At 39.9% G+C, this 15,638-nt stretch overlaps 1 protein-coding gene across 2 annotated transcripts in view; it reads right to left on the reverse strand.

The window, feature by feature from the left end:
• Positions 1–15,638, reverse strand: part of SH3D19 (SH3 domain containing 19) — an 84,918-nt gene that overhangs the window by 38,653 nt on the left and 30,627 nt on the right. For both annotated transcript variants that reach the window (XM_063107615.1, XM_063107614.1), the window contains exons 2-7: positions 12,128–12,168; positions 6,608–6,648; positions 5,187–5,229; positions 3,243–3,381; positions 2,983–3,136; positions 1,263–2,264 (exon numbers count right to left, since the gene is read on the reverse strand). In XM_063107615.1, coding sequence (XP_062963685.1) covers positions 1,263–2,264; positions 2,983–3,136; positions 3,243–3,381; positions 5,187–5,229; positions 6,608–6,623 — 1,354 coding nt within the window. In that variant the 5' untranslated portion in view covers positions 6,624–6,648; positions 12,128–12,168. The remainder of the gene's footprint in view (positions 1–1,262; positions 2,265–2,982; positions 3,137–3,242; positions 3,382–5,186; positions 5,230–6,607; positions 6,649–12,127; positions 12,169–15,638) is intronic.

Raw genomic sequence — 15,638 nt, forward strand, 5'->3', positions numbered from 1 at the left:
CATGTTATAGTGAAAAATAAACTAGACTTAGAATAAAAAGACTAAGTTTAAATCCTGGCTTGGAAAATTGTTAGTTTTGTGGCATGGGGCAAGTTATCCATCCATCTCTCTCGGCCTCATTTTCTTCATCTACAAACTGAGGCAAATGATATCCTACAGTGGGTTGTTGTAAGTCTTAAATAAAATAATGTATGTCTGAGTAGCTAGCAGAGCATTAGGAACACTGCAGAAGCTCGACATATTCTGATGTCTTTCCTCACGCCCTTTACGGACAAGAGTCATGCCTTTTTAGTTTATATGCTATACCCGTTACAATGTTGTGTGCATGATAAACACTTGATAAATATGTTTTTGCTATCATTAAAATGTACCTGTGTTGTGCAGTTTGATTCTGAAATCACTTTGAGAGCTTGTACCATTTTGATGCATGTTAAACATTTGTAAGATGACAATTAACCTTTTGAAAATACTATTAATTTTATATGTTCACAAATAAGTAAACACCAGTGAAAGGAATCTTATCAATGACAAGTACAGCAGCTTAGTTTGACAAATCAAAGGTCCATCCGAACAGCGGGAAGAAAGAAAACATTCTCGGCCTCTTGGGAAATTTAATTGTCCTGATCTTGGCAACAAACTTAAAACTGTTCTATTTTATTTACAAAACTTCGCATTCCCAAGGGAAGATGTTCCATGAAGATTATGCAAAAATATTTTTCAGCCTGTGGTGGGGTCGTCGTCCCTCCTTTCATTGCTCTTGCCAGAGTCTCCCCCAGGCTGGCCCCCCGCCTGGCACACCCAGCTGGGGCCACAACATGACTTCTCACTATAAGAAGTTTCCTCTGCGTCCTCCCAATGCCACACTGCCCCAACCTCCCTGGATCCTTTCAATGAGAAGCCTGAACTTTCACCTGCCAGAGTACGGGGAGCCAGCCCCACAACCTACTAGTCCCTAGCCCCAATCTGCTTACTTCTGGCTCATATAAAAGCAACTGATATATGTGTTCTCCACTTTCTGTCTGTCTCCAATTCCTCCACCCCATATTTTCCCTTCCCTCTCTGTCTCCATTCCCCACCTAGCTCTGTGTTTCTTAATCTCTCTGTTCATCCGTCTCTCTCCGTCTCTATATACACACATGCATGTGCACACATGTGCATACACAAATCTCAATAACTTATGTGCCGCAAACTAAAACAGCAAGTGCCGTTTGAGATATCCTGGGATGAATTTAGATTCCCCTCCACTTTTGATTTTTACTCACCTAGAACCGTCTCTGAACTGATAGATTCTTCAGCCAGGTTCCCAGATGGGGTGGGTAAAATATCATCATCAAAGCTGATGAGGTCAATGTCCCCCAAGGGCTTGCTTTGCAGAACTGGAACTGGAGGGTGGGCCAGAGGCCCTTCTTCCAGTGACCTGAATGCTTTGGCTTGTGGCACCACTGAGAGTCGGGGAGGAACAGTGACCGGTTTCAGTGGAACTGAAGGGTAGGTGGTATTTTCTGAGGAAACTGATTTCTTCGGCAGCAAAGGCCGTGGAGCAGGAGTTGGGACTTTCTTCCCACCATCAGGCCTCTCGGCCACAGGCCCTCCTCCTGAAATCCCATGATTAAGACTCCGTATAAGGCCAGGATTTGGTTTCTTTGGCAATTCAGGTTTGGTTAATGGGATGCTTCCTGCTTCTTCTGGTGGAGAGTGTGGGGTGAGCCCTTCCCTAGAGGTCACCTTCAGTCTGTTTTCAGTCCAAGAGTCCCATTCTCCAGAAGCTCTATGAGCAGTTGGCTTGGGAGCCACAGAGGGTTTTCCCGAGGAAACAGCAGGCTTTGGGGGAAGTGTGCGGGGAGTAATTTCTGGTTTCTTGGGTAGTGCCGAGGTTTCTACGTTTGTCTGACCCTCAAAAGCTTTGATCCTTGAAACAATACTATTTTGGCTTTGTTCTGTGTTCATAATGTTCATCACTGCCTGACTGTCAAAGTCGTTGGTATTGTCCAACAGAGACTGGAGCAGGCCTGGGGATGACTCTTCCGTGGCTGCTGGGCTGATTTTCCGGTGACTTTGCTCTTTAATGTGAGTATCTCTGGCTATTGGTCTGAGGTTGCTTTTTGATCTTGGTCTTGGCACTGGACATTTTGTAGCACTTGGGTTTTCTGAACAAGTTTGTTCTTCGGAAATATCAAAGACTATTAAAGGCGCTACATTTGTTGGAAGATCACCAGATGAGAATTCTGGGGAAGGCTGCAGAGGCTTGAGAGGTGCCTGTAGTGCTGACAAGAGCAAATCGAACGAAAAGAAGTTACGATGTTATAATTTAAAAGAAAAAACATATGAGATACAAAGATTTTAAAGATATAACATGGACTATCAAGAGATTTTGGTTTACTTAATTAGAAAAAAAAGAGATTCCAAAACCAATGGGGAAATTTTTATACTCAGATTCTTACAGGAGTGTTGTTCAAGTTACGTTTATTCATATAACAAATATTCATTATATAATATTTTAAAACACTATTAAATTCCTGATAACACATGAACCATTTCTCTCTGGTTGTCAAAATTACAACATCTCTAATGCTTTACTTTTCCAAAGAAACTTGCTCTTATCTCTGTTACCCTAATACAATACTATCTAGAAGCTTAATAGGACAATCACTCCTAACATCCTATCAGGTTTAAGTTGCTAAATATAATGTCCTTCTCAATGAGAAAAAGGGGCCACCATGAGTTAAATGGGTGATGTTTTTGTGATATGAACTAGGGTTCATATCAAGAGAGCCCAAAAGACTGGGGCTATAGCTTGTAAGAATTATCTATTATAATAATCACTGCATATCCAAATAAAGAAAGCGCACAGTGATCACACTGACTGGGAAGCAGAGCTCAATGAATCATGCACAAATTGCAAATTATTTTAAAGGCTGGAAGCCTACTGATTACTTCCCTAAAACCAGGTCAGAATTAGAGAAGACAAATTACTTGCATTACTTTGAGGCAGATCGTTGTCTATTTCTTCTGAAAAGTCAGTCTGAGTTGCAGAAGTAATAGTGTGCCTTGGAGTGGCAGCAGCATTGTTATTATTTGTAGTGTTAACTTGAACTTGGTTGATTTCTTTTATGACTTGTTCATAAGATGGTGGAAGCTACAAAATAAAGGATGAAGATTTTAGACATCTACACAGTCTCACTGTTATCTTTGAATTTCATTTTTAAAATAAAATGCAAAGAGATAATGTGATGTTTATTCACCTCGGCAGGAACCAGCTCATTCGACCTCCAAGTGCGTGCTGCAGAAGATGGGGGATATCCCAATCCTGGGGGTGGGGCTCCTGGAAACCAGGAGGCTGGACTCAGCGGCTCAGCTGCCACAATGGTAATCTCTGGGCGCCTGGTGGACGGAAGCCTCAGTGAGGTTTGCAAAGATTGGTAACAAGCTATTGTCTACTTGCAAATGTTCAAAGATTCGTGAAAATCACCACCACCCAAAAATATTATAAGAACTATTACAGTTACAGAAATGACCTGTTTGGCCTGGGCAGTTTCTAACAGTACACCCAGACAGGCTGCAAGGGAGCAAATGACAGTCATTCTCTGTGACTTTGACCTCAAAAGTTAGAGATGTACCCTGAGCATGATTAGCCATGCTTTGGTTGATAAGGACAAGGACTAAATAAGGCCCATATGATTCCCTCATTCCAGAGCTCTGCAGCTACCTAGCTATAGCACAGACATGTAGTGCAAGGCAGAAAAACACACTGGCCAAACGGAATTGTTTGCTTCTCTTATTATAAAGTACATACTCTGAAATGAAATATAAAAAGAATATACTCTTCCTCTTCACTCCACCTCTGTCCCAATGCAAATCTATCTTTTACGTGTTTTGAGTTTACATGTTCACTTCTAGATCCTGATATGTGACTCTGTGTTCCTGGTCAGCTTTGTATATGGTTTGATGATTAATCTTTAATACCGACGAGCTGTAGCGATTAAGGCATGTCCTCTTTATCCTTTGCTTAATCTGATTCTATATTCTCATGTTTAAATTTTACCTTCAACCTGATTTCCTATCAAACATCAATTGTGTGACCCTGAGCAAATCAATCAACATCTCTGAGCCTCAGTTTTCTCATCTAACAAATAGCGATAATGATACCAGTTCTGCCTTTCTCTAGCACTCCATGGAAAATAAATAAAAATAAAAAAGCACTGCCATTATCAAAATTGTGCATATACACACACTCTCATGCCAACTTGTGAAATAGGAGAACCTGATCATTGATTAAATTTGAATTGCATTCCCTAAGAATCTCTGCTTACAGCTTTTGTCTAGCTAAATAGTAAGAGTTACTAGTTAATAAATGTTGAGCCCAATACATTCATTAATCCTTATGACAACCTTGTGATGTAGGTATGATTAGCACCATTTTAAAGATGGAAATACAGAAGCTAAAAAGATTAAGTAGCTTGCCCAAGGTCACATGGTGGGAAAGTAACAAAGTCAGGATTTGAACCTGATTCTGTCTGACTCTAATGTTCTTCTTCATTATTCTACACTATACTGTAAGAAATGTGAAAGCAAAGGAACATGACTTACAAAAATCTATCCATGCATTTACCCACTTTGCCCACACTTCCTTCCTTCTGTTTGTTCATTTATCCTTCCATTCACTCTACCATCTGTCTGTCCATTGGTCCTTTTCTATCTATCCAGCTATTCTCTCTTCACTCCTCTCCACCCTCCCTCTCTCCAAGCAGCTATCCACCCCTTATCCATCCAGCTATCTATTCTGCCTGTCTACCTCTTTTCCTTTCTTTACCCTTCTATTTAATTTTCTGTCCCGTCATCCATCCATTTATCTAGGCAACATTTATTAAGAAGCTGTGAGGTACAAAGCATTTCTCTGAAGCAGTTACAACAATGCCTTACATGTAGCAGTTGTTTAACAAACATTTTTTAAAATCTACCTCAGTAAATAATTACAATCAGAAGAACATTTTCAGGCCTCCATCACTTCTCTCAAGCAAAATCTTCATCATTCAAACTTCTAGGTTAATTCAGGGGATATACTGATGAGGCAGAACACAGTAATACATTGCTTATGAAAGAGAAATATTTAACTTGCTAACTGAATGACACACTTTTATTTCAATTATTAGCACAATATATGTCCTCTATCAAAAATATAACCATACCTCCTATCTCGATGAAGTTCACTCTGAATAGAAGTCCGAGAAGCTATAGAAAAAAGAATAAGCTGGTATAGTACAAAATTAGTACATTCAATAAAGGTTTAAATTTTCGTAGAGTACACAATTGGACAGTTAGCTTATACTTGACATCACATAGAATGTACAAATTTTATCAGCCCTAAGTAGAAAAGTAAGTCAAAATGATCTTTTTATATATATGGTATAAAATTAATTATAGTTATATATTTGAATTACATAAGAAAATGCAGATTTGAAAAATTGCCCAAAGCACATTCTGTGGTTCTGAAAGTAATTTGAGGAATGAACAGAGAAAAGAAGACAGTTATTAAATATAAATTACATGATAGGAGCATTAAGATGACATGAAATAACAACAGGCAGAAAAAATTTAAAATACCTATTCTAGTCCATATGACCATACTTTTGTGATGTTTGTTTATAACTCTACTGTAAAGAGAAAGTGATCAAATTTTTATCTATTTTCTACCTTTTCTGGAATTTTACAAACTATAAGTTGTTTTGTTACTTAAGAGATGATTATAATAAATGCAAAAGGTGTTCAAATTACTTTTACAAACATGTCTATAGCACATATTATTGTATATGCAGCACTGACTTTTTCCTCAAGTTTCAAACTCAAAAAGCTTGGTAGTTTAAATTTTTTCAAAATTTTATTTTATAAAACAAATCAAGTGTTAATCAGACAATCTGGAAAGTATGTCACATATGGGGTCAATTTTTATGTAAGAGAGAATATTATCTCTATTTTCAAGAAGCATGTTCTTAAAATCCCTTTGGAAAAAAATCTTCAAATACCTACACAAAGATTTGTGCACAAGGGGAATTCGTTTCATACATAAACTATCTCAACCAGCTGCTTTCATGTCTCTCCAATACTCCATTTTTTCAATTCTTCTGATTTGAAAAGATTAGAAGTATAGATCTTTTCTTTCTTCCTCCTATTAACTTCTGCTTCTCTCTGAACAAGGAAGCTGCCAAAGCTGGGGAGGCAAGGGTGGGGGTGGGCGATGGGAATGAAATTTTTAGGCTGTGATTAGAGCTGTGACAGCTGAACCTATGCTCGGTTGGCAAAGCAAACCTCTAACATCTGAAACCAAAACTCCTGGATCTCGACATGGAAGATGGCCTTATATTCATATCATCACCTGGTTTGCCTGACATATTTCTATTAAGAGCTAAACCAAGTTGTGGTACATTTGGTCTATTAGAATAAAAGAGGACAGAAAGGCTAGAGCTCTGCATGGTGCACCTGATTGGCAAGAATGGTTTCATTAAGTCAGAGGTTCACCTTAGGCGCTCCAATCACATCACCACAATCACTAAAGCTGGAGTCAGCAGATGCTGCACTTTTAAAAGACTTCATGTTATTGTCACAAACATACCTCTTCCACGGGGCATTTTTGCTGTGCACTATTCATGAGTGCTGAGGGAAAAAAAGAAGGGGTTATAGAAGAGGAAGGGGAGAAAAAAGAGAGAACCCTGTTGCCTATGCTCTAAGAGGAATCTGGGAGCAAGACTGTCTGGCCATGCCACTGTTTTTCCCCATTCTGCACATTTAGAAAATAAAAGTTGATGAACCCTCATTTCAGAGAGTAAAGAAATAGGTAGCTGCAAAGATTCGTCTGTACAGACCAGGGCATCTACCCATATAACCGCAGCCAAAAATCTGCCTGAAGTTTTTAACAATAGTACAAAAAAATCTAAAAACCATTTTGCAAAATAAATTTGCTACTTTCAAAAGGGATCAATTTTAAAGTATGAATGATACTTAAAAGGTAATCAGCAGTTGATTCATGTTCTTTTAAATCAGTGGCTTTTAACTTGCTTCTGCCCCTTCGCACCAAGGTCGTTAGTAACAGGCACCGGCAGCAGTGGTGGAGCCACTCTGCACGCAGCCGAACAAGCAGAAAGGTCTCGAGGTCCTACTCACACGTCTCCTCCTCCACATCCCCTGAGAATCGTTGCTTTTCCCTCATCTTCTCTCACTGGTTTTCACACTCACACATCTATGAAATTTCTCTTTTCTCCTTTGATTCGTATAGAATGATTGACACTTTTTGTCGGTGCTGAACAAGTTTAATAGCTAAAAACTTTAGATTTTCATGTGCTGTCTCACACTCTTCCTGCTAATTTCTTAACTATCCACTTATACATCTCATTCTCAGTTTCCCAGATTAAACAGATTTGATGTAATTGTTGCCAAGAGAATCAAATTTGCCACCAATGCCCATGCAGACCAACATGTCCCATGTGACCTCTGCCACAAGCTGCTGATCTCTCGAGCATTTGGGGTTAGAGCTACAGAACAAAGGCAGTATTTTCAGTCAAAGTTATCCTATCCTTTTACGGGATTATTTTCAAACTCTTCTAGTTCAAATGGTTTAAAAATTTTTTTTTTTCTAGTGAAGTGAAGCAGTGGAAGTGGAGAAGGAACAAAGAAATCTGTAACTAGTTGTGATCAACTAGTTGTGAACACCACTGCACTCGGACAAACCCAACTGGTTAAATTAAGTATAAGACACATTCGCATTAGGTTGTTTATAGAACTGAGATGTTGATTTGCAATATTACTACCAATAAAGAATCCTCCCAAGTTCCAGGAGGATCATAAGCCTGGAAAGACCCTCAGTGATCACTCTACTCAAACTTCACAAGGGAGGTTCAGACATAGAGAGGTTAAATGAATCCCAGGACACACAGCCCATTCAGGGCAAAGCTGGGAGCAGTTTGTTTCTTGAAGCAGTTTAGCTCCAAGAGAGCCCGGAGAGCTGGATGCTAGTTCTAAATCTAAATAATTCAAATTATTGATTAAATGGTGATCAGAAGAAATAAACACACAGGAAGATTACTATATTATAAATATCCTTGCTGCTGTGGGTCAAATGTGTCCCCCCAAAGTTCATGTATTCGAAACTTAAACACCCACTGTGTTCAGAGGGTGGGAAATCTAATTATGGTATTTGAAATGTGGGGCCTTAAAAGGTGATTAGATTGTGCATGGTTCTGAGAGTTTTAAAAGGAGAGCAAGTGAGGAGCTTAGCTGTCTTGCTTAGCCCATTCTCACCATGTGACACCCAGCCTTGCTGTAGAGAGTTCCCACCAAGAACCAGATGTGCCCCTTGGACTCTGGACTTCCCAGCTGCAAACCTATAATAAATTTTGTTTCTTTATAAATTACCTAGTTTCAGGTATTCGGTCATAAGCAACAGAAATGGACTCATACACTTTCTATAAAACTACCTTAATAAAAATCACAATAATAAAAAACTCACTGACTATATTTGTTTGGGATAGGGTGTGAGCTAGATACATTTCACATAACAAGAACATCCATGAAGTGGAAAGCTCAATGGCCTTGAAGTCAGGAAGTCTAGGTTCACATCCTGGCTCAAACTTGTGAAGCCATTTAACCCTTCTGAGCCTCAGTTTCCATACTAACATCTAACATGTAGAGTGTTATTTTGTAATGTATGTGACACAGGTCCTGGCTTAGGGTAGGTAATCAATATTATCTAAATCTGAATTTCAGAGAATAATTTTATCTTAAAAAGTTAGCAAAAGCCATACCAGTCAGCCACCAGAACAAACAAACGGAAGTTGGTAAAAGGAATAACATGGAATTCTAGATATATCCAATTAGAACACATCAAAAGGTATTACCAAAAATATTTAAGGCTCACACAAATGAATGCAAAAAGAAGGGCTCTAAGGTTTCAGAGGAATCATAATCATTATGAAAAATTTTGAAACACTACCAGTTAAGAAATATTGCTTTAAAAATGTAAATGTGGTATATATACACAATGGAACACTACTCAGCCATAAAAAAGAATGGAATTCTGCCATTCGCAGCAACATGGATGAGCCTGGAGAAAATTATGTTAAGTGACATAAGCCAGGCACAGAAAGAGAAATACTGCATGTCCTCACCCATATGTGGAAGCTAAAAAAGTTGATCTCATAGCAGTAGAGAGTAGAATAGCAGTTACTAGAGACTAGTAAGGGGAGGCGGGAGGGGGAGATGGGGAGAGGGTGGTCAGTGGATACAAGCTTGTAGACAGGAAGAACAGCATCTAGTATTCTACAGTAATAGAGGGAGAATAGAGTCAACAACAAATTACTGTGTATCTTCAAATAGCTGTTTGAGAGCATGTTGAATGTTCCCAACACAAAGAAGTGACAAATGTATGAGGTGATGGATATGCTAAATACCCTGATGTGCAATGCACAGTGTATAAATGTACCCAAATATCACATTGTACTCCATACATATATATAATTGTCACGGGTCAATTAAGAAAAAAAAAAAAATTTCAGAGACAGAAGTAGATTAGAGGTTACCAGAAAATGGGGGTTAGGGGTGGGGATAAGAAGTTATTTCTTAATGAGTATGGAGTTTACGTCTAGGATGACAAAAAAGTTTTGGAAATAGATAGAGGTAGTGGTTACACAGCACTGTAAATATAATTAATTCCACACAATCGTATTTTTAAAAATACTTAAAATGGTAATCTTTATGTTATATATATCATATCATATCACAACATACATACATACATACATACATACATACATAAATATGTGATGAAGTCTTTCTCCTTACCAGGGTTAGATGACTGAGTCTGGGATAGTAAAGCACACATCTTAATAGGCTGGCTAAGAAAAAAATTGTTTACAACTGTTTTTAATAGACTAGGCAAAAAGGAGGAAAGGGGGGATGGCACAATTATTCCTCATTCTGTATTTACATGGTATCACAAGAGGATCTGTTTGGCTTTCTTGCCTAAACATCAGAAATAAAAACAAACAAATACGTCTTTTGTGTTTACAAAGTAACTGACATATAGAATTAAAAGACAACTGGGTTAGTTAAACAAACAAAAAAACCCCACCAGACACCTCAAAGCAAGGGTTTTCCCTTCGTTTCCTCCTCTCTCTTCTAGGGCCCTGTGTTACCGATTTCCTCCTCTTGCACGCTCTCCCGATGCCAACATGTCTGCAGGCTTCCTAATCCTGAACAGTCTATGAACAAGTTCAAATCTCCTTTTCACTTGACCCTGCTCCCTTTGCAAACTACAGCCCCTACCTCTCTTTCTGTTGCCCACAAAATTTCACAGAAGAGCAGCCTACCCCTACCCCGGCTGTCCACCTTCCACGTATTCCACCCTTCCATGGGAGGGTGGCTTCCAACATCAATGTTCTACTGAAGCTGCTCTCTCAAAGTTCTCTGATGACCTCAAAGTGCCACATGCCATGCCCCATTCTCGGCCACCTTTTGCTTGGCCCTGCTGCAGCACTAAGAGTTATTAGTAGTTCACCCATTCCTTTCACACACAGCTGCATCCTGGTTTTGCTATCACTCTGACCATTCTTTTCCAGTTTTTTCCCACTTCTCCTTAAGCCTTGCTTGGCACAGGGGTCTCAGGGTTAGCAAAATCCATCTTGGAAGGCCTACAGGAAGTCAGGTACGGATTACAATTCCTAACAAAGAAGTCCTGAAATCCAAGGGGAGATAAGGTAAGAAGTCAGGCAGGAGCCAGCAGATATGACTCAGTGAAAGGAGCCTGCAGCCCACCCAACCCTCCTCAGCCGAGGTTCCCGGGTCATGCCTCTTTTGCCTGATGACCCCTTAAACGCATAGCTTGGCCTCAGACATCAGTGTTTCCCAAGATTCTGTCCCTTGTCATCTTCTCTACCCTGTACACTTTCTCCCTAAATGTTTAGCTACTTCCAGGATTTTGCCTGTAATTTGGGGTAATCAAACACCAAATTATATCTCCAGCCAAGAAATTCTTGCCTAAATTCTAGACTCTAATTTCCTATTTAAATTTTCTTCCTGCCCCTCCTCTGCCCCCGACCCCACCCAAGGCTTCTGAGGCATGTAAAGCTATCATAGATATTTCATTTTTATATCTGAATTCCCTTCATCATACACTGTGGCATTCACACATCTTTATAATTCACCAGAGGAAAAAAATGGAGTAGAAAACATGGCATATTCTCCTGTATTACCACCTGACAAACTTCTCACTGGAGTGTTCAAACGCATGTCTTCACGACCTGTGGGTATCCTAAACCACACTAAATATTACAAATTATGTTTCTAAAAGTAGGCTACATTCTCCTCAGAGGGATGACCTCAGCTCAAATAATGCGAACATCTAAAATCCCTTTTTAATTTTTTTTCTATAAAAGGTAACCCATTTTTTATTTGGGAAAGGGCCTTTCCAGAGCCTTTTATTAAAAATGAGTGTCAAAATCCTGCACAAAGAGCAAGTTTTAAAGCTTTAACCGGGCCGAGCCTGTGGCGCACTTGGGAGGGTGCGGTGCTGGGAGCGCGGCGACGCTCCCAGCGGCCGCGGGTTCGGATCCTACATAGGAATGGCCGGTGCACTCACTGGCTGAGTGCCGGTCACGAAAAAGAAAAAAATAAAAAAATAAAAAAAAAATAAAGCTTTAACCAAGAGGTATGGATGGAAAGTATAAATGTACCATTTTGGAGGGAATTCTACTCACAGCCCATGTATCTTGTGCATGGAAGTATCAGCCTATCATACTGTTTTTAAAAATGTGAAGGGAACCTGTGGAAGCAAATTATCCAAAAAGGACGGGGTTTAATATTTTTTAAACCCATCAGATGTCTCTAATTACAGAAAATAGTTATATAAAATTTACATTAGATCACAGAGACTAACTAAATTGCCAGAACAGCTTCATTTGAGAAGAGAAAAGCATTGTCCTGAGGAAAACTAGCTATTTGAGTGAAATGCTTTATTACTTCTTAGGAGAGGCTACTCTTGTGTTCTTTGTGAGTTCATCAAATACAATCACTTGCTGGAAATCCAAATCATCATTTGAAATTATTACAGAGAAAAAAACAGAGCAGGAAATAACAAACTTACATCTCTTGATTACCGCTCTAATGGATGACAAGGGTCCTTGGCTAGAAAAAGAAAGAAAGAAGATATATTACACATTAATCAATCCTTTTAAAAAAGAGTCATTCATAGTACTTCGTCATGTCTGGGACTCAATATGGTGCCAAGCAGGAAGCTTGATACACTAGCCGTCTTTAAGCCACAAAAATAAAGAAAAATTTTTTAATGCTTTTATATTTAGGTTATCTACAGGAAGTGAGGGGGCTGGTAAAGTGTATCTGCAGTGTAAACAAAATTTTGCCTTAAAATTGCTTTCACAGCTACCTACATACTGCAGCTTCAGTGAAAATCTGGATACCGCTTGTAGTCAGATAGCATTACACGGTGCTCAAAGAGCTTTCCTCCTTATAGCTCTTTTGTGTTTGACATCGAAATTCCTGTCCTCTCATATCAGATCAAAATACACCATCTATATGTATATAATTTGACCTAAGAATCAACAGCATGTCTTCTTAAGATTAGAATTTAAAACATCACCACCTAAAAATAAAATAACCTTCTGAGTACCCCCGCTCCCCGTTTTGCCCTTCCACCTTCCACCATCAGGATGATGTAACAAGAAGGCTCTTGCCAGACGCTGGCCCCTCAATCCTGGACTTTCCGGCCTCCAGAACCATAAGCCAATAAATTTCTATTTGTTATAAATGACCAACTCTGTGGTATTCTGTTATAGTAGCACGAAATGGATGGAAACAATACTCGTCTAAAAGACAGGGGGAAAAAGGGAGGTCTCTGACACCATGAAGCAAGGACTGTAATATAAAGATAGAACTGTTTTCAGCAATACTGATTTTTTTTTCCCCCAAAAGATGCCCGGTAAAGGGATCTCAACCCTTGGCTTGGTGTTGTCAGCACCACTCTCAGCCAGTGAGCTAACTGGCCATCCCTATATAGGATCCGAACCCGTGGCCTTGGTGTTATCAGCACCGCACTCTCCCGAGTGAGCCACGGGCTGGCCCTAATACTGATTTTTTTAAAAAAGAGTTCTTGAAGGCTTTCTGTAAAACAACTTATATTAGTCCGTTCCTGTGCTTATAACAAAATACCTGAAACTGGGAGATTAACAAAGAAAAATGACATTTATCACTTACAGTTTCTGAGGCTGGGAAGTCCAAAGCCCATCTGGTGGCGTTGACAGTGACCCAGGGGCCTCACATTGCAAGATAGTAGAAGCAGAGAGAGAAGAGAGAGCAAGACAGAGTCTCTTCTTTTAAAGACCTCAGAATCACACACCAACCCAATCACTTCTTCAAGGCTCCACCTTTCAATTACCGTAATAGGATTTCCCACCCTCTTAATAGTCACAGAGGGGGCTAAGTTTCTAACACATAAAACGTGGAGGATACAATTTAAGCCTCAATGAATTGGTGGGGGGGACATAATTCAATCCACTACACAACTACTTGAAAAAAAAAGAATTAGTATAAGGTAATAAAGAAGAAGTAACAGCCCTAAAAAGCAAATAGGTTGGCTGAGGCTTGCAGGAGAAACTTCTAGGCACAACAGTGGAAAGAATCTGCATGTTAACATTGTGTCGGTTGACTAGATCTGGTAATTAAAAGAATCAACACCAGTACTTAGAAGCAGGGCTGGAAAAGCCAACATTCCAATATTCGACGTGTGTGTCCAGGCAGGGCAGAAGGACTGTTATTGAGTACATCATAATCCCTTGCTCACAACCACTGATTTAGGGGGTTGATATTATTCATTAAAAATACTCTTTGCTACTTTTACGGAGAATAAAGGTGTATTGATTGGCGTGGAACAAGGGAGATATTAGGGGTTGAATTGTGTCCTCCTCCAAAGAGATATATTGAAGTAAGTCCTTACTCCTAGTAGCTCAGGATGGGACCTCATTTGGAAATAGGGTCATTATAAATGTAGTTAGTTAAGAAAAGGTCATACTGGAGTAGGATGAGCCCAGTCCAATGTGACTGGTGGCTTAAAAGACAGCCACATGAAGACAGAGATACACAGAAAGAGCTCCACGTGCTGACGAGGGCAGAGACTGGAGTGATGCAGCTGTAAGCCAGGGAAGGCCAAAGACTGCTGGCAAACCACGGAAGCTAAGGCGGAGGCAAGGAAGAATTCATCTACGGACTTCAGAGGGAGCATGCCCTGCTGACACCTTGATTTCTAGCCTCCAAAACTGTGAGACGATATATCTCTTTTGTTTTTAAGTCATCCATTTTGTGGTACTTTGTTACTAGAGCTCTAGGAAACTAACACAGGAGACCTTCTGGGGTGATCATACATTAAGCTGTACAATTTGTGCATTTTTCTGTATATTTCAACTGTTTTTTTTGTTGTTGTTTTTTGTTTGTTTTTGGCAGTTTGTTTGTTTTTGGCAGTTTGTTTTGGCTGGTATGGGGATCCAAACCCTTGGGTATATTTCAATAAAAAGTTGGGTGCGGGGGTGAAACTTTGGCACAAAACAGAATTTTGATTGAGATCAGCCTAGGTTCTAAAACACTTAAGATTTGCAGCATCGTGTTTAGGCTGAATCTATAAACAAACAAACTAGTATTTTACGTCTAGAACAGAATTTTCCAAAATCTACAGTTTTCCTTTAGAGGTTAACAGGTGGTTTGCGGTGGATAAATATTTTTTTTAAAAAGGGCCTATGGTCAAATGCATCTCCACGGGAAGCAGTTTTGGGAGATGCTGGAGTAGCCTCCTGGTTCTGCGGTGCATACCATTTCTGAACCTCAAATACAGCTGTGGATGCAGAAACTATGATCTCGAAGCTGATCCTCATCACTTTCTGCAGAGCAAAGCCTGCAGGTGAAGGTTCCACTCCACAGTCTCAAGGGAAAACCTCACAGCACGAGCTCGCTCGTCTCCACTGGGGATCTCCGAGAACAGCCACAACAGGACAGTGTATATGGCCACGTGCCCACTAACCAGAGAACGGGGCAGCAGAGCCTGCTGGTTTACTGGAGCAGGTTCTGGAGTCCACCTCTCCACGTGCACTCCTGGCGCCCACTTGCTAGCTAGTGTGACTTTGTGCAGGTTACTTAGCTTCTCTAAGGCCTCTTGTTTCCTCACGTATAAAAGCAGAAGAAACTTAACACTCCCTCCTCAGGTTGTTGTGAAGCGTAAGAGGGAGAATCTATTAAAGCATTTACACAGTGCCTGGAACAGTGTGTGTTCAATAAATGTGAGGTGCTGTTATTACTCATGCTTGCTCACGATCTTTAGAAGCATCACAAGACACTTCACAACACATGTAACCCTTGACGGTTCCCACTTCAAAGCCTAACTTCATTCAGACAGCAGGTCTAACAGTTTGGTTTATATTTTGAAAAGTTTTTTTTTTTTTTTTAGATTTACTCTGGCTTCTGCTACTCAGACAGAACCTGAGTTAGGCCGCTCCACACACACACACAAAAATGATTCAGAACCTTCACTACATTCTGAGCGAAGGCCTGAGTGAAGGGCCATGTCCTGGCCCCTGCAGAGTTAATCCAGATCT

Source organism: Cynocephalus volans, chromosome 9 (assembly GCF_027409185.1).
Source record: "Cynocephalus volans isolate mCynVol1 chromosome 9, mCynVol1.pri, whole genome shotgun sequence".
NCBI lineage: Eukaryota > Metazoa > Chordata > Mammalia > Dermoptera > Cynocephalidae > Cynocephalus > Cynocephalus volans.